The sequence below is a fragment of the Montipora foliosa genome, chromosome 2 (assembly GCF_036669935.1).
Source record: "Montipora foliosa isolate CH-2021 chromosome 2, ASM3666993v2, whole genome shotgun sequence".
Classification (NCBI taxonomy): Eukaryota; Metazoa; Cnidaria; class Anthozoa; order Scleractinia; family Acroporidae; genus Montipora; species Montipora foliosa.
The window spans coordinates 49464354-49483830 of record NC_090870.1 but is presented as its reverse complement, the minus strand read 5'-3'; the positions used below and the strand labels follow the sequence as shown (position 1 = coordinate 49483830).

The 19477-nt window shown below is 38.2% G+C and overlaps 1 protein-coding gene across 2 annotated transcripts in view; it reads left to right on the top strand.

Annotated features, from left to right (window-relative positions):
• Positions 1-72: 72 nt before the first annotated feature.
• Positions 73-19477, top strand: part of LOC137993425 (tudor domain-containing protein 5-like) — a 31803-nt gene continuing 12398 nt past the window's right edge. For both annotated transcript variants that reach the window (XM_068839267.1, XM_068839268.1), the window contains exons 1-17: positions 73-518; positions 3871-4224; positions 6389-6606; positions 6724-6780; positions 7341-7473; positions 8413-8686; positions 9312-9378; positions 9634-9711; positions 10467-10528; positions 12507-12576; positions 12977-13066; positions 14131-14265; positions 16824-16953; positions 17654-17684; positions 17756-17814; positions 18230-18341; positions 19358-19472. In XM_068839267.1, the coding sequence (XP_068695368.1) occupies positions 266-518; positions 3871-4224; positions 6389-6606; positions 6724-6780; positions 7341-7473; positions 8413-8686; positions 9312-9378; positions 9634-9711; positions 10467-10528; positions 12507-12576; positions 12977-13066; positions 14131-14265; positions 16824-16953; positions 17654-17684; positions 17756-17814; positions 18230-18341; positions 19358-19472 (2238 nt within the window). In that variant the 5' untranslated portion in view covers positions 73-265. The remainder of the gene's footprint in view (positions 519-3870; positions 4225-6388; positions 6607-6723; positions 6781-7340; positions 7474-8412; positions 8687-9311; positions 9379-9633; positions 9712-10466; positions 10529-12506; positions 12577-12976; positions 13067-14130; positions 14266-16823; positions 16954-17653; positions 17685-17755; positions 17815-18229; positions 18342-19357; positions 19473-19477) is intronic.

Genomic DNA, 19477 nt, shown 5'->3' with positions numbered 1-19477 from the left:
TCTCTGGGAGATTTTTGCCCGACTTAGTCTCTCGCGTCCTGTTTTAGCAGGATTTGTAACAGGAATGTTTTGCCCAGGGTATGGGTTTGTTTTGCTTCCCGCGTTTCCTTTACACATTGAAATAAGAGAAGGCTGCCGTTTCACGAACCGAAATGTGAGATTTTTAGTCTATTTTTGTCGTGTATCTCTTCTTTGTTTCTGGAGAAGGTCTGCACCTTTTAAATATTCTAAACGACAAAAAATTGCGGGGTTAACACATGAAATAATGACTGGAAACTCCGAAAGGTCGTCACGTGGCGACGAAGGACTTCGTGAAGAAGTCATCAAAAATGTGCGCTCGTTGCTCATTTCTGCAAGAAATGGTCTTACAGTTGCGGAATTGCAGAAAGACTATAACGACATGGTAAAGAGACCGCTTCCGTTTCGTGAGCTTGGTTACAAAACGCCTCTGGATATGCTTAAAGATATGCCAAATGTAGCTCGACCGACTTGGGAAAATGGTATCCTGATTCTTAAAGGTAGGCATTGCGTGCGATATTAAAATGGCAATTAACCTTCAATTTTCTTTGATTTCCCTACAGCTAATTCGGGTAGAATTGAAAGTATTGATATTCAATAATGAATCTTTTGACGAGGACACGACAGCTGTGCATGCTCATGTATTTCTCGCCCGGGTTGGGGGGTGGGGGGGGGGGGGGGTAATCCCTTATAAGGGCTTAATGGGGACGTGCGGCCAGCCAGGGTATTAGTTTTTCGGGATTTTTGTCTTAATCAGGGTATCGATTTATCAATTTTTGTCTTAAACTGGGTTAAATGTCTTAAACAGGGTGTGAAAAATAGGAATTCTGTCTCAAAATCGGTAGGAAAATCAGCGATATTTGTCTTAATCAGGGTCAGGGTATGAGTGGCCGCACCGCACCTCCCCAACCAGTGATACATCGAGTACCCCCCCAGGATTTGTCGTCGGCGCCCACGGTGCACCCATGCAGTCAAACTACGGTGGGTCTAAGGGCCTGTTTACATGGAGGTGGGGTAACCCACCAAAGTGGAGTCAAAAAATAGGTCGCGTTTACATGCAATCTTAACACCCTGGGGTCCCGGATGACCTTTCTCGAGGCTACATGTACTGTGTGGTCTCTAAGTACGTAAACAGGAAAATGGCGGGTGAAGGACGCATTTTGGTGTTTAATGCTCTTCTACTCTCGCTAGCTTCTCTTGCTTCAATGTTTCAGTGCTGTGGCCTCTTATTATCACTTTTAATTCTGCAACGCCTCCGCCAAAGGTAGTATATCGTGACAAGAGCCGGCCCCTGGTTGGCTCGTTACCCCACCTTCAACTGTTTACGTGGCAAAAAGCGACCCCGCCTAGGTGGGTTACCTGGCATGCTAGACTGGGCAACCCGCCTTTGCGAGTCACCCCACCTATAATGTAAATGCAATGCCAAAAAAATAAGAGTCTATGAACAAGTGGGTTACCCAGCTTCCATGTAAACAGGCCCTAAATCACAGGTCACACGTCAGTGTATATGTCACTGTGTTGCAGATAGATAAACAACACCAAGACTGCCTCCTAGCCCTAATCACTCTCCAAAAATGTTGTTTCAGGTCTACAGGAAACTTTTGGCCTAGTTGTTCATCAGTGGAGTAGGGACTTTTAAATCTTGACCTGTGGAATGTGACCTGTGTTTTTGACCCGCCTGTCAGAGTGAAATGTTGGAAAATGCTACTTAATTAAAATAGTACAAATATTTCACATTCTCTCTGTTGTTGTCAATCCAAACCATTCTTCTGTCACTTCCAGGCCATTTTTTGTGCCTTCCTCCAGACTGGAGGAAGGTATAAATCATAATCCCTCATTTTTTAAGGGATGAGGAAATATTTTGTTAGCACCTAAACAAAATTGTCACAATTTCAAACCATCGGGGGGCTTACACTAGTTTAGCATCTGACTACCATACAGAAGATTGCTGTTTCAAATCCTTACCAGACTAACACTTTAGGACTTGGAATAACTAAAGAGATGCTGCTGGCTTTGTAATGCACCTATCAATGTTAAGCCTGAGGGAGCAGGCAAACCATGGGAAATTGATAACGCATGATCCTCCCTGGGTTGGGATTTTGACAACTGCGCTCTGCTGCACAAAATGCAATTTGACATGGCTGCAATCTTGGAAAATGGAGAGATCCTGGGAACTAGTTGCTCTTCAGGTATCAAAGGACTGGTAGCAAAGTGAGATTTCCCTGGTTTGGTGCTTTGATGGATAAGAGAAAGGTAAGCAAATCCAGGAACTGTCTGATTGTCTGATGATGGAGGTGAAGAACCCTGGATATGCTGCGATGACTGCAACAAATGGTGCCTTGTCTTGTGCTCTGAAATTGCCTGAAGTAGGAAAATACATGTACCATGATAATACTCTTTGTTTGTCCACCGAAAGTTTGAATAAGGATTGTTTCCAGTTTCTCTTGAGACTTACAATGGTCCCAAGAGAAAACAAAAACAATGCTCATTCAAGATTTGGGTGGACAAAGATTATTACGGTATTTTCCGTTTTGGGCAATTGTTCAATCTGTCATTTCTAACATGGATAACTGGTTATGCCTTACTTGTACATGTAGTGATAACTGGGAATAGATATTAACATTGCAACAGGATGTTTAAACATGAGACAAATAAAAGCGTCTTAATTTTCTCTTTTTTAGCCACATGCTTTTGGTATTGTTAATAGCAGTTTTGGATTTTACAAAGTAATAATTTAGTGATTTCAATAGATCTCAGTTTTCTTAAATTGCTTTGTCATGGATCATATGAAACTAAAAGACCCAACACAGAACTTGTTATTCCTTGAAGCTAGTTCTGTTACTTTAATATTGTTTTCAATGACTCCAGTTTGCATTAAGAGGCCATCTGTACCTGCCTGAGGGAGGAAAATTTTGCTATTTTTACTTTAGTATTTTTCCCAGGGAGAGGAACTTTGCACTATTTTTGGAGAAAAAGTCAAAATCCCCACTTTTAGCCTGTCCCTTCTCCCTTCCCCGGGCTTAACATTGATAGGTGCATAATTATATCTGCGAAAGGGTAGACTTCCATCTTTTAAAAATAATGACTTCAAGTAAAGCTATGGTCGTCGCAGTTATGGACGCAATAATTACATAGAGAAGCATGCGAAATTCAGGACTTCAATGGGGTTTGAACCCTTGACCTCGCAATACCGGTGCAACTCTCTAACCAACTGAACTATGAAGCCACTGATGTTGGGAGCTGGTCACCCACAAATGACCAGCTCCCAATGTCAGTGGTGTACATGTAGGTGCTATTGTTATTGCATTGCTGCAAACTCGTAATGTTGTCCAGCTGCAAGTGTCCCCACAAGTGCTGAGTGACCGTACCCTTATTTTTTGCTTTATTTTTGTCACTTGAGGTTGAGCTTTCAATTCATTGTAAGGCCTTCAAGTTTTTGCAAGTGTATTGTATATTGAAGAGTCTTGTGAATCAACAGCATCCTGTTGGAAAATCTTCTTGAATGTTCTAGAGTCTGCCACAGCTGTACATGTATTCTTTCTCTGCCAGGATTAGATTAAAGGGCTAATCAAGCAAATGAGACCACAAAAACCAAATAAAGCAAAAAGGCAGGAACTTTGTCCTTTGCTGTGACATACATGTGTGCTAAGATATACCATGATATCATTTTAATACATGCCTATACATGTTGTATTTATGTTGGCTGCTAATTTTTATTAAGTAGTTGCTTGCTCTCAAATGGATCTTAGTTATAAGATGGCAAGAGCTAAGTTCAGTGCGTGCTCAAGAAAGACAATGATATTTTTGCTTGTCATGCTTTTAACTTTCTCATGTTTCTTGTTTTGTCATCAGGAATCGCAGATGCTGCCACAAGACATATTGCCAGTTTGGTTGAAAGACAGAAAAAGACTTCACCGAAAAGAAAAACTCGTTTGACCACATACCGCCCTGAATCATTGCCAGTCGTGCCTCATTTTATCAGAACTCAAATAAAAGAACTTCTTAGCAGTTATCCTTCTGGATTGCTTGGGTCTATGTTTTGCATTGCATTTAACCGCAGATTTGGCCAGGAATTAAATTATAGTACATTAAGATTTCAGTCACTTGGTCATCTCTTAGAGTCAATTCCTGATATAGCAAGAATCGAGGACATGAAAGGACGAAGAGGTTTCAGAGTCTATGGAAGAGGAGTTGACGTAAATTTAGGTATGTATACACTATACAGCTGTAGTGCTAAGGTGTACAGGAGTGTTGAATTCTTGGTCAAAAATGATCATGATATAAGAGGTTTCAATGGAAGGCGGCTACCGGCGATGGACCGCCGGCTACTTTGCTTTATCCCGCCACCTACTTGGCTCACCGATCGTGTTAGACATTTCCCAGAAACGTTCAATCACTGTCTTTCTTAAAAGTAAAATAGCCGTTTTTACTTCACTAACCAAGAATCTTATTTCCTAAACCTCTGAATGATAGCCATTTTGTTAAAAAAAAACCTTGCGGCTTGTTTACAAATTTGAGCAAATTACAGAGGCTTAACATTATCTGTACCGAATTAAATAATAATTCACGACTGTTTCATCGCGCAAGTTCCTTGTCACAGTTGTTATATAATATTTGTGCTTCACGTTCGGAAATGGCGAAAAGACAAGGCGTCCTGGACAACTTTTTTGCCATTGTGCCAAAAAAGTCAAAAGGTGGGTTATTAGCGATTTTATAAATTCAGCTTTTCAACATAGTAGATTTGCACTGACTGATGTAAATGAGCTAGCAAAAGTCACGACCTTGGAAGGATGTTTGATATGCAACCAGCAAAGTTCATTGTCCACAGAATAGTTTGGAAGCAACCTCACTAATAAACATCGTTGTGTTCTTCACCTCACAATGATTTTACAAACACAGTTTAATTTAAACGGAAAACATCCAACATTCAACATCCAACCTGTTACATAGAGCAAAAGCAATATATAACATATTCTTAAATCCTAAAGGAATACCGTGGTAACCATGCAATTAAGGTCCTATTCAATCGAACAAAGCGTCAAAGTTGTACACAATTGTACACAACGATCAGTATACACAGTATACTGAATCAGTTCCACAACAATCGTAATAACAATATGTAGGTTATATGTGGTTATTAATAGACTGCTAAATGGTGAAAACAAGCCTCTTTTTCCTCAAATCTTTTACAAATCGTTTTCGTGAAAATTTTACGGGTTTAAATCACATAGTATTTTATTTTTTGCTATATTTTATAGTATAAAGTGTTTATGAATGTTATATTTGGTGTTTAAGTAGCTAGCCACTGTCCATGATTTTCCGCTCATTCGTGAAACGTTGACAGGGCTCTTTATCCATAAGTCTCATCACTCTACTTTAATAAAAGTCTGTGAAATAAGAAGTGTAAAAAATTCAACATGAAAAGAAATCAGAAGGTTCGCAAATTCTCTTGAATGATTTTACTTTTTGACTTCGGATTGCGTGACATAGAACAACCTCATGTATAGATCTCTCCAGCACTACGAACTGAGTGGTAAACAGCATGTGCTGGATCAAACATGAGTATTGGTTAGCGAGCAATGCACAAATGCAGATGAGCCAACAAGCTTGGGGGAAGTCGCTGCGCAGACTTAACCACACCACGCAGGAGTGACCTGATTTTAATGAAGGCAAAGCGATATATCCAACCCATCTCCAAAAGGAGGGAGGGAGGGGAAAAACTTTAACAAATTGCAAACAGCTAGATTGCTTACTATAAAAGACAAACTGCCAAGTGAACCTTGGACGGCTAACAGACTCAGAGGCTTTTATAGCTAGACTCTGTCTATTAAAGTAGCCAGTTGCACAGGTTCTACTTTGTAGCAGGTACGCATTACGCATGCTCTTTAGCAGTAATGAATGAGGCCTTAACAGATTCGGCCAATGCAGGTGTAGGTTATAATCTAAGATCTAGGAACAAAGTCTTTATGTCTTCATTTTATTTACGACAAAACCATTGATTTTATGACCTTGAACGACTGACTACAAAGAACACTAAGATAACTATTGTCACATGAATATCCCTTTTAGTACAGTCACGTTCCATTAACAGTATTTTACTGATGGGGCAGTAAAATCTCATTATAAATAATGGAAAGGTGTCTCAAAAGTTTACCTTTAAGACTTATTCGACGGCCTGAAAGGAATTGCAGGTATGTTTTATTTTTTTTTTGGGGGGGGGGGGGGGGAGGGACTTAGAGCTACAGCTGACTGTTTTAAGGTAGCTCATTGCAGTTTGCTCCATACATTAATCATGTTACCATTTAAAGATTTCTTTTTCTTGTCTATGAATACATTCACTGAAATGTAAAATCTTCCTTGCTTGTTGCAGGTGTTAAAACTGTAGATCCAGGTGATAGTTTTCCATCCAGAACCAAAAGTTCCCCAACATTTGCCCACACCACCATGGAAAGGAGGAATAGTAAACCCACCCCTGATGTCAACGACAACAATCATGGCAACAAAATGAAGGAAGCAACGTCTTCAATTAAACTCAAGCTTGACAAGAGAAGTGGTATTGATGAAAAAATACAAGATGAATGTAAACAGGTATGCACAGTGTTTTCCAAATCAGGAAAGAAAAGTGTTTTTATAGTGGCCTTACCAGTAACTGTGTGCTTTTGTTAAAAAAAAAAAAAGTCTTGAAAAACATTTTTTTATGAACAGGTTTTAGTAAAGCGACCAAATGGCATATGGGCTGCTAGATTTGCCACAGAATACAAGGTGAGATATGTTGCTGTTATTTTGCTGTCTATGATCCAGTGCTTTTATGTATGGCTAAAAATGGGATATTTTCTTGTGACAATGTACAGTTTTATAATGTTATAATATTAATTCTTGATAGTTTTGTTTTGCATTCATGCCAAAATACAACCATAACAGTTACACAAAAACATGTACCCAGGACAGGGACCTTTGATGAGAATTCCCCAAAAAAATTAAGAGTTAATGAGCAAAAATGAAGGAATGGCAAACTATGCTTAATACAGTACGTAGTTCACAACTTGGTACATAAATTTTGTCCACTTCTTCTCGTAAAGCAATGATGAGACAATACATGTATCTTACATGTGTATTTAAACTTTTGTGGAGAGCGCATAAGTATATGATGATCATATTAATCATATTACCAGTTAAATTCTAAGCCTTTTCATTCAGCTTGAAAGTACCAATTTCCTAGTTATATCCATATTTCAGTCAAGATTGTCGTTGCTTAAGGCTTTGCTTGTTGAAAGGAATAAAAATACTGTATTTAGTAACACCTTGAAACATGCCCTCCCCAGAAACTTCACAACAAGGAGCTTAACATCAAGCAGCTTGGGTTTATGAGCATGGTAGAATTTATGTCTGCAATGCCAGATGTAGTGCGAATAGAACGACCCACCAAGATTGACTGGCTTTTGTTCCTGGCTAAAGGTATTTCTTTTGTAAATAAATAAATGAACAACGGTCACTCAATGGAAATTCTTTATACTGAGTTCTGTCTGAAGAGTCAATTAGGACCTTAAATGCTGCTAAATGAAGTTCAGGCAAAGTTAAATTTGAGGCATTTCTGACTTAGCTTGTGGTGTTAGACTCTACACCTGTAGGCCTGCGGGGCTTTCCTACTGTGTTGTGCAGATGCTCACTTGCTGTTTCTTGTCATTTTGACTTCCGTTTGTCCTTCTTATTGGTGAGTATAAAGATCTGTAGCATTCCATTTCAGGTCTGCCTCATCAGTGTTACAGGTGCCAGGTGTATGTCTACTACCTGATTGTACTCTGGAAAATATTCATTACAAACCAAGAAGTGGTTTCAAGTTTAAAAATTAATATTTTTATGGTTTCTTTCCTGTCATGGAAAAAAAGGGTTCCTTGTTGCTATGGTACACTTAATTTAATACAGACCAAAAAATCTGCAGAATGTACATGTGCAGTGTGGTGATGATGATGAATAATTAGTATTTAAGTGTCAAGTGTATTTATCGCTAATTAAAGGCACTATTAATCATAGGTTGGATTTGAGGAGAGGAGAAAACTAGAGTAAAACCTCTCGGTAGAGAGTAGAGAATCAACAAACTCAACCCACTTATGACTTTAAGTCTGGGAATCAAACCCAGGCCACACTGGTGTGAGGCGAAGTCTCTCCCCACTGTGCCATCACTGCTCCTTGACCATGCCACAATAAGGGCCTTAACTAGTCTTGACTATAATAATTATTATTGTTGTGCCCTTTTCCATTCTATTTCCTCCTCTTTCTTATATTCTAATATACTGTAACGTGATGAATGGAGGAAAAAAACCCAGCTGATTTAGCTGTAATAGTCTACAATCAGTAACGTTATTGTACTTTTATACTGTACAATGCCTTTCTCAGATGCTGACATTGATCATTCAGAAAGCAATGGTGAGGTTTCTGTTCCTGTTGAAACTGGGGAAAAAGACCCAGTACCACTCCTGTGCCCCTCCCTACCTGATAACCCTCTTAACTTACCTGATGGTGTGGGAAGAGGAACATACTTCTCCAAAATCAAACCTCCTGAATGTGGATATATTGAAGTCTGTGTTACACATGTTGTGGATCCCCATCGTTTTTGGGTCATGATGATTGAGAACTGGCCAAAGCTACAGGCACTTACAGAAGACATCAGGTAAACAGTCGACTTCCCATACGTACATGCACACATGCACTCTATAATGGCACCCTTTGAGTAGGAAGTGATTAAACCATTTTTAAAAGTGATGGTATTTATAATAAATAGTGATAGTTATTACTACAGTATGACCAAAAAATCAATAATTAATTTTATTTATTCTTCCTTTTCTTTGGAATTTCTAAACTCTGTTAACTAAACAATAAGTGACACCTAATTATTTTATCTGGAAAGTAGCCACCTTTTGAATAAAATTTCGCTAGTGAAGTGTTAAGCAAACACACTTTCAAAATTTGAACGAGAAAAGGAAGTGATTTTTTTAAGACTCATAATTATAGCACTTTAGACATTGCAGCTTTTGGGCCCATGAATAGTAATAAATAAACCAGTTGGGTTTTTACAATTAACAAATCTATTTATTGCTCAGAGTGTTCCTGGTATTTGAATCAGGATCATGCATTATGACTTCAAGTGGGTCATGCTCAGGAATTCAGTACAATCCAAGATACTCCTTTTATAATTATCACAAAAAAATGACAGGCAGAAAACATGGGATCTAAGGAATTATGCAGGGGTACAGTTGCACTTCAGTGTCAACTTTTTGTTGCCTTTGTATTTACAGACAATTCTATTCCAGTAGAGAAAGTTCAAGATATAGGATGCCGGATTGGTTTGTTTCAGTTGGTCAGGTGAGTTTTGGGGTTGTTAGCATGTGAAAGTCCTCTGATAAATAATGAAGGTTGGGTGGTAACTGTGGCTCTGGAATTTCAGTCAGCAAAGGCAGACAGCAAAAAAGCAACTTACTAAAGTATTGAGCATGTGGCTTATTGCCCCTCATGCCCAGACCCCAGAGGTGTGTGAGAAAACACTTCCACTTCTCTCATTCTTCAGCCAGTGGAAAACTTTTCTTACTTATAAACTGTTGTTTTTGTTTTTTTCCTTAGGCTTGTTGTGCACTGTATGAGGATGGCTCTTGGTACCGTGGTCTTGTTGTGGGTATACACTCAGTGGAAAGCATAGAGGTAAACATTTTGTTGCTCTGGCCTGGGTAGCTGGCAGTTGGAATTTAGATTAGCTTTCAGTCTGCTGCGAGTTGAAATCGTTGTCCCCTTTTTAATCTACGGATAGAAGGATCATGGTGGAAGGAAGGAACAGGCGTAGCTCAGTTGGTTGGAGCAAGAGGTCCCTGGTTTGATCCTCAAAACCTTTTCTGGCTTTCCTCTGATTTATGTAGCTTTAGATACCCGTAAAATGGATCACTGACAGAGGGTGGGGATAAAGGACGCACCATTGGCTTCCATTGATACCAGCCTCGAAGTCGATGAAACTACATGTACCAACGAAAAATAAAGCGACTTTACCTTTTACTTTTACCTTTGATCTTAGTGATCTAAACAAGCTACAGATGTCTTGCACTCTTAAAGATTTTGGACATGTGCATCTTGTACACTGCACTGAGTGCATTGCAGATTGCAAAAGTACAGAAATCTGACAATTGCTGGAATCAGCACTCTTACGTCTTGAAATGTTTATTGACCAAATGCATAAATGGCGGCCAAAAATGTATTCTTTTGATTATGTGCTAATGAGACTCAGCCTCGCTCTCAAGCAACATTTCTTTTGTATTTTGGCCATGCAAACGAGGCTAGTGAGGCTAATTAGCACATAAACAAAAGAATATTTTTTTGGCTACCATTTATGCATTCGGTCTATGGTAGCTACAAATGTACTTTTTGGAATGATAAAAATAAAATATAACTATTGTGACTATCAACAGGTCTTTTATGTTGATTATGGTAACAAGGCAAGATTGCCTTTGTCAAGTCTTCGAGTGCTAAGGTGAGGGCAATTAAAAGCGGGAGTTTCTCACAAGCGATAATCCTTGTTAGGTCTACCCTCACTCGAGAATCAAATTCCATTAAAGTACTTGGGCTGATGTGAGAAATAACTCCATTTATACCCAGTCTCAGCTGGTGATCAATTTAGCAAGGTACTGATCGATATCACTATAGAGTGTTTTCACGCGTTGTCACAGCAGCCATGTTGGTGTTGCTAAACAATGGAACAGTGGCCATGTTGCTGTGATGTGTAGCACAATCACCATACCCAGTTGGGGGTGACTCAGAAACATTTCCTGATTTATTCAGTTTAATGTCTTCAATAAAGATATATTTTTGCTGAATGCTAAGGTTATCCTTGTTGATTAGCATACAGGGTGTAAAAAAGGTAAGCGACTTTCTTTTCTTGAGAAAACAAAGGAAAAGGATAGAATTTTGAGTGTAACGCGTAGCACAATTTTCAAATTCAAAGTCTTCAAAACCATTTTTCATAAGAGAGAACACTTCTGTGGATTAACGGACAATAACCAGTGATAACACGCAGTAAATACTACATATGAGCCAAATTTCAACAGTTCAAGTTTATTAAAACACACTAAAAAGATTCAAAATTCCGTAGTTTCCATACTGTAAAGCTGTGTTTTGGAATTCTGGCACTCACTAGGTTATTGCTTGAAACAATTCTTCAATTGATATCTGTGGGTTCAAAATCATCTCAACTAAATGCTCATACCTTGTGCTCTAACATACAGAAAAATTAGTTTGAGGGATCCACTACGAATGGAGAAATCACTCCTCAAAACAGTCGCTAGGCTTTTTCTGTTCCGCAATTACGCATTAATATTTTTCGAGACCACTTCTTTCAATGTGGCTCCTGATCCAACCAAGGCATAACTGGGTTCCAACCTAGCATTTTCTGAATGCTCACAAGTTTCCCTAGCTATTTCCACAGTTTTGTCATCGTAGCTTTCAGGATCGCGAAAATATTAGCCTTTGACTGAGTCGCTACGTTTTTTAAAACATGCTGGACCATATTGAACGAAGTCTTGAGTGCCAGTAAACATCACAGAAGCCATGATTTCCATGTGCTTCACAAAGTTTGGTAACCTTTCCTCTATGGATATTATTGGGAAGTCCAAAATGTCTTTTCAGGGGCAATTTTCAGGAAATTGAGAGACACATGCTCTGACCTCAAATTGTAAAGTAGAGCAAAAAAGTGGAGCAGAAAGCCAGCGTTTAGGGTGTCAATAGAACTAAATGAGGGGATGCTATCCTCCATGTAGTGAAAGCTTTCTGTTTTTACTTTTTATTTGCCTCAAAATTGACTATCTGTATGAAAGACCACGCCTGCAAGGGGTCATGGGTAAATCAAAATTCAGTTTTAACACACCAAACTTTAATATTTTCCGAACAATTAGAAAGATATGAAAGTCTGGGTGTGAAATAAGCCAAAATAAGTCATTTTCACCCCTGAATAAACACAATTTCACAATTTGTAGGTATGTTACAGGAATGGGTACGGTGATCATGCTACTCATCTGTACCCTGCAGCTAATCCTCTTGGATTTGGGCTCTATTATCATGCAAACAATTTCTTTTGTTTCAGTGGAAAAACATGGTTACTGATCACATGAGTGAAAACACTCTAGATAATGTTACCAGGATATGTGGTTGACGTTATTAGCTCAGTTATAGTTGGTAAGAGATCTGAAAAACATGTCAAAATGTGTCCTTTTGGTTACCGGTAGCATTGATAGAAAAATTCCAGATGATTCAAAGTTCTTGGAAAGCGTGGAGAGCTGACACCTTTTTGCAATGTTAACATAGCATTTCCATGACAATACCTCAATCTGGATAACTTCCAGAAATGCATCGTGTGTGAATATAGTTGTTTGCCAAACCTTGTCATGTCATTATTATCATTATTATATAACAGTTTTTATTTAGTATTTTTTTTAATTTTCCCTACCTGTTATCAGATCACAATTCATGAAATTACCAGCGCAGGCATTGCCAAGCAAGCTTGCATATATCAAGCCATTTGATGGGGTATGGTCATTTCATTTACTGTACTTTTCTGATTTTCTTGGTTTACAGGTTGAATTTTTGTGTAGGTCAACCCCTAATAGTATATTATTCAGTCAATATATACAGTAGGTTGGGCTAACATCTTGATGCATCCAGTGAGATTTATAGAAATATTTCATCTTTATCACACTATGCTTTTAATTTGTTGCTCGTGCATTACAGTATTTACTGTAGCTGGTTGAACTATTTTTCACACATTTATTTATTTATTTATTTATGTCCATGCATAAAGATATTGTATCTTGGTACAATAGGGAAAGGGTAAAATGGTGGTCTTTTCTCGTTGCAGCATTAGGATCATCAATCTGTAATTTCTATTACACACTTTGTTGAGCAATTTTCTTTTGGTAATATTTATCAGGGAAAAGAGTGGTCAGCAGGAGCCATTCACAGGTTTTATCACCTGACCAAGAACTACAAGAACCTGGTGGGACTAGTTTGTGGTGTGAAGGTAAAAATTAATGCATCAATCTAATCTTTTTCATCAGCCATTTTGGTCTTATCACCTCTGCATTTGCTTGGTGATAATTCCAGATACTAAAGTTTGAACCCAAAATGTGGTTCTTCCTGTTCCATTGGAGAAGATGAATGTGTCCAAACTACCGTATTTACTTGTGTATCAGTCGAACTTGTGTATAAGTTTACCCCCAATTTTCAAGACCTGAAAACAGACATGGACCACCCCTGTGGACCACCCCTCATTTTGTAAATTCCACTTATTTTACAAGCGGACTTATCTGGACAATTTATGGGGGGGGGGGGGGGGACAGAGAGCGATTGAACAAATCGAACACCTTACGTGGATCTGTGATCAACTCTGCACAGTCTTCAGGTAAAATAAATAATTGGAAATGTAACAGCCAAGAATTATTTGAAAGTAAGCTTGTCGTGTATTTTGTGCTTCATTATTCAAGGAAAAGGTTCTTCATGGAAACGGCTTGATCCTGAAATTTAGTTTGTTGCAATATTGCGCATATTTGACACGATTGAGTTTCTTCTCTTCACGCATGTAATAAAATAAGGGGTTTTTGCCTGTAATAGCAAATATGTTGTTTGTTTCAAAACATTGTTCGCTGGAAAAGGTGGCCTTTATGAATTCATCATGTTTTATGAACCAAGCTCATCAGACACAAAATTTAGTACAATCAGAACTTTTGTAAAGTCAGTTTTTATGCAGATTTTTATCCGCAATTGTTATGCCAACTATCTTATAGGTCTACTGTTCTAGTGCTACCAAACTACCTCTATCTGAGTGTATGACTCAAGTATAAGTCGAGGACAACTTTTTGGGGTGATTTTTAGGTCATAAAAGGTCGACTTTTTCACAAGTAAATACGGTAAGTTTTTTTATCTGAGAAGGGTTGGGTTGTTTGAGACTGGGTTAACAATCAAGATTAAAAGGTAAAGTAGTCTTCGGAACATTGCTTTTGACTCCTTCCAGGTTAATTTGTCAGTGTACTATCATCTGTACCCTAGTGTAATGTAACTTTTTGTTTACTTCCTGTATTTGTCTAGGAAGAGGTTTTGTCTTTGTGTCTCTGTGACACTAATGAAAGTGAAGACCTGCATATTAATGATGAGCTGGTTTCAGAAGAGTATGCTACTTGCCCTGAAATCAATTCTCCTGAGACACCATCTCCTGATGGCCAGGTTTGTTCACCATTCCAGCAAAAACAAACTCCAAAATTACATTTTTTATTTTATTTTACCCTCTCAGATTTCACTGAGCGATGAACATTAACAAGCTGTGTATACAAAACCTATAAAAACTTCTTTACGCTAACCATTTTGTTTACAACATACAAGACAAAACGTTTTTGTGAATGATTATATTTATGTTTGGGCATGATATCATACATTGTTGCCTATTTTTCGTGGTTTAACTTAACTTATAATTAACGTGCATTGAACTCCAAGCATGCACATTTGGGACTAAATATAAACACTTAATGACTGATCCTAAGGGAAACAGTTCATTATGTTTCCCGAGGTGCAGCCGAGGGAAACAAAATGAACTGTTTCTCGAGGGAACAGTCATTAAAAGTGAGTTGTTACAATTCATAGCACAAAAAGAAAAACGATCAACAGCAATGGCGGTCGTCAGTCCACATTCGCGGGTATCAGTGCACTGTTACCCTCTGACGACATAGATTTTGCACTGTTGCCTTCTCAGAGACTTTTGGCAGGAAACAGTTTTATTGTTAGGTGTCATGTGACCTCGAAGTAACCAATGAGAGTGTGCGTTGCTGGGGGAAAAACTCGGCTATATAACAACATTACTGTTACAACTATTCCTTTACAGGCATTGTGATACATTAAATCAGTAAACTCTAAAAATATCCGTGTCCCATGTGGCAAAATGAAGCATTTCTAATAATATTGGATGTTGATGCCCTACATTTCTGCAAAACTAAATTCTTTGTAATTCTTGAGTGAAATAGTAGAGTGGAATAGTGTATAATGGTGGGAAGAACAATGATGCAAATTTTTGAAGTTATGATTCAAGACCCAACATTTTCACTTTTTCACATTCAACAACAGTCCTTTTATACTTGCTGATTAGTGTCATTTCCTTTCTTATAGTACACTCAACAAAATTACTGGATTCTGATTGGACGAGAGGAGTACAATTAATCCCAAATTGTACTCTCCAGGAGTACCAATTACTTTTCTTTCCGAAGTTGACACAAAGTTTTCCGAAATTAACAGACTTCGAAAGGCGACCATAAAGCATCCAAAGCCTTCCGAACTTTTCCGAAGTTGACCCACAGACTTCCAAAGATTTTTCGAAGTTTATCTGAAGATGTCAGAAGATTTCCGAAGTTTACCCGAAGAATTTAGAAGGTGTCTGAGGTTCAACCGATGTCTTTGGAGGATTTCCGACGTTGCACCAAAGGTTTCTGAAGTAAACACGAACGGAGATATAAATTATACAAAGCACACTGTTACTCACTGATTAGTTGATCGTAATTTTGTTGAGTATACTATCAATAAAAAATCGTTCAACCTTGTACTATTTGTGATTTTGAAAGTTCTCAAATTGCATGAGCCTTTAGGTGAGTGCAATTTGAGAACTTTCAAAATTACTCGTACCTATTAACCCATTGACTCCCAGGGGTTCCCCATTGACGAGTAAATTCGTCTGGCATTAGACAGAGTAAAATACTAAGTCGCATAGTTTTTCTGTTAGTGCTTAACCCATTGACTCCCAGGGGTTCCCCATTGATGAGTAACATTGTCTGGCATTAGACAGAGTGAAATAAAGTCTGGCCGGTTTCGGCCGGTTTGGACATCAAAGGGTTAATTAATCACGAATTGTACTTGACGTTGTGCAATTTCCTGTACAAACCTTTCACTGTTAAGGGGTTTTCCACTGACTCTTAGAAGGTGTTTACAAGGTGTAACTTTGTGGTAAAAGGCCATTTTTGTCACAGTTTAAAGGAGCATGTGTGGAGTCAAACATCCAAGCTTCCAAGTAATGGAGGTGTTGATGGATCCACTGGTACCAATAAATTTGTATGGTTCCTTTCAAGTACTGCTATGTGGTACCCCTTTAAACATGCACCAAACTGGTATTTCATTTGTGAAATGTATACATGTACAATCGATGCATGTTATGAAATGAATAGACTGAGCAGTTTGCTGTGGAACAGGATCCTGTAGGTTTGGCAAGAATATGACTTTGTGTCAAAATTCTCTTGATGGGCTTGTTAATTAACCCCTTGGATGTATGGAAGGACAGCAAAACTCAGTCCTCATCTTTGAGCAAGTGACGAGAAGGAACAACTGGTCTTAGACAGTTGCAGGGAGATGATGTTGGGTAGCCATTAATCCATTAATCCATTAAGTGATGGTAACTTGTCGCTTCTTAGCTTTAGAATCACTCCAAGAAAGAACTTAGACACTTAACCCTCAGGACCAGACTTTTCTTGGCAAGTAATTAAATTATGATCTGGCGAGAATCAAATGCATGGTATGCAGGGGTTTATGGTGAACACTTCCTTTACATTTTCCCAAGTGTCCTAAAAAAATTAAAATTGTGAAAAGGCAACCATATATGTTTTAGATCATATAGATCAATAATGATGAAGATGGTACAGTGTAGCAGGATTCTTTATTCTTCAAACCAGAGTACAGCTTCAAACCTTGTTTCTTACAGAATATTACCACTTTTTTGAATTCATTAAAAGTTAAATGTTCTCTTCTAGGATCAAAACAGAAATGGTGTCAAAGAACAGCAACAGGAGCTTATCACACAGAATGTCCCTATGCAGCTTACGCTCGAGCAACAAATGTACCTTAAACAACATGCTATTAATGTACAGCCACTGCTATCAGGTTAGTGATGGATGTCCTTTAAAAGTCACTGATGTGCTACCCAAGCAGTAACTGTTTGTTAAATATGGTTACACCACTGAGCTTAGCAGATGTATTGATGAACTGGGTGTTGATGGTGAAGATGATGATGAGGAGGAGGATTCTTTATTGTTTACCATCTCGAGCTTGACCATGTGAATGAGAGCAGTCTTACCACAATAGAGAAGAGTACAATAACAAGTGATAGATGCAATGTGCATGGCAGTTTTGTGTCAAGGTTATACACATGAAGGTCACAAATGTGGGCTAACACTGCTGCTCCTATTGTACATGTATGTGACCTGTTAAACAACAGCATTGAGCGTTCTGCCTTGGGGCTGTGCCAAAAACTCATAAATTGATGGTGAAATCAAGTAAAATCGAGTAAAATCGTCTGGCATTAGACAGAGTAAACTCTTGTCTCCTAGGAGGCAAGGGGCACTGGCAGCTTAAAATGACCATAGCATCAAATAATCATGCCTCCCCTGTGCTGCAAGCATTCTTCCTCCTAAGGTATTTTCCATCTTGAGTGTTGGTTTTGCCAAGATTCAAGCTTGTATCTCTGTATTACCCAAGAACTGAGTTCTTAACCAAGCTGTAGGTCGTCGTCAGTTAATTAATAGTGTTCGAATTAGAGAGGTACATGTAACATTTTTGTAACTTTGTCCTTTTATATGCCTAGATATCCCAGCTTACCCACAAGACATAACAAGGTAAATGTCTGAGTTAAAAAAAAACTGATATTGTCATCACTTGCTCATATTCTTCCTCCTTTCCTTTATAGCTGGTTGAATCAGACAGCACCATATACCAATCATTTTGTAAACTCACAACTCAATTATAGTAAGTGAAAATTCTGTGTCTTTTCTTCTGGCAGGAGTCCATGACTAGGAGCCATCCCTACATGTATGCACAATAATTATCCTTGCGTCAACCTTTGCCTGAACTAACCCTTCAGCAGGAGATCGACTCACATTTACATCAATTTATTTCAATTTGCAGAAATTGTTTTTGCCATTTTTATCTTCGATTGATTGGCCATTCTAAATGATGCATACAAAGTCAAAGAACTCACATGTACAGTTTCCTAAAAAATAGAAAGATGCTAGAAAAGGTGAGGCAAGCTCCTACTCATGGGCTCCCACTTCTGTTTAATTTTCTTTTCATTAATAATTTAAAAGTGTCTCTTTTTAATTCCTGTTCTTCCTCTGTCTTGCAAATATTATTACCACAATATTTGGTTTTATAAAAAATTCAGGTTCAAGTAATATGGCTCCTTATGTGGCATACAAAGATGACCTGAGTTTTGTGGAAGAAATTAATCAAGAGTTAGAATTAAACATGCCCAGCAATGAAGAGATTGTCAAAAGGTTTGTGTTTATAAGTGTAGTTCTTTCACAAGCACTGTGTTGTGCTTGGTAGCGACGGTAGTGTGTGTGGGAAGTGGGAATTTGAAGGATACAAATGAAAAGAATAGGGAGGGAAATGAAGCATAGAATGATTGGAATTCACAGATTAGCAAGTGAAAAGAAAATGGAATGTCAATGTTGAGTGAAGTTTAAATTGAAGGAAACAAAGATATAGGATTTTGAGAAAAAGAAGTGGCATGTCAAAGAAACTGTGTGGGAATTTTTAAAATAATAGGAAGTGGTTAATGATAGGTGGAAGTGGAGTGGGCATAGTCATTTGTTTTTTGTAGCAACAGGCACTGTACTTGTGTTTAGGTGCATACGTAAATGGTTGATACTGATTCATGTTTGGCCAAGTAACCATTTAGTAAAATTCAAGACGACACTAGAATAAAAACGAAAAAAAGTAAAAACTTTACTTATACATGCTTGCCCCATCTACATAAAAGCTGATTTCCACAAGGGGCATGTGTTTACAATTAAATGATCAAATCTAATAAGGCTATTAATTTTTTTTACAATAATTAATATTATTGCTCAGTTTGTTAAAGTTACTTATGCTTATTGTAAATCACAAGCTTATGCATGTAATTCCACTCACTAAAAGTATCAGACAAGCAAAAGTCACATAAAAGTCCTAATCAGGCACATTGATTTATTATTAAAGATTAGAAGGGTTTCAGATTCACGAAGTGTAGCGGGAGGTGAGTTCCACAGTTTTGCTCCATTACAGCTCCCCCCCCCCCCCATTCCCTAAGGTAATAATGAGTTGTATCAATGATTCTTACTTGAGAAAAGAGATCACTAAGGCACTGAGCAGCCAACCCAATGCAATGACTACTTTACACAGTTGTTTTGCTTTTGCCTTGGCCTGGACAATCGCGTTAGATTCTATTTACAGAAAATAACTTAATGTGGTGTCCGCATACTAGCATAATCTCCAGCGTTTTAAAACCCTTTTTCCTTTTTTTTGTTAGGATTAAAGTTGCAAATGATTTCATATTCCATGTCATCAAGTTTGAGGAAAAACCTTATCTCATCAGTGCTGAAATATCAGCCCTCTTCTGGGACAGTGACCTTCTGAGATCTATGGTATG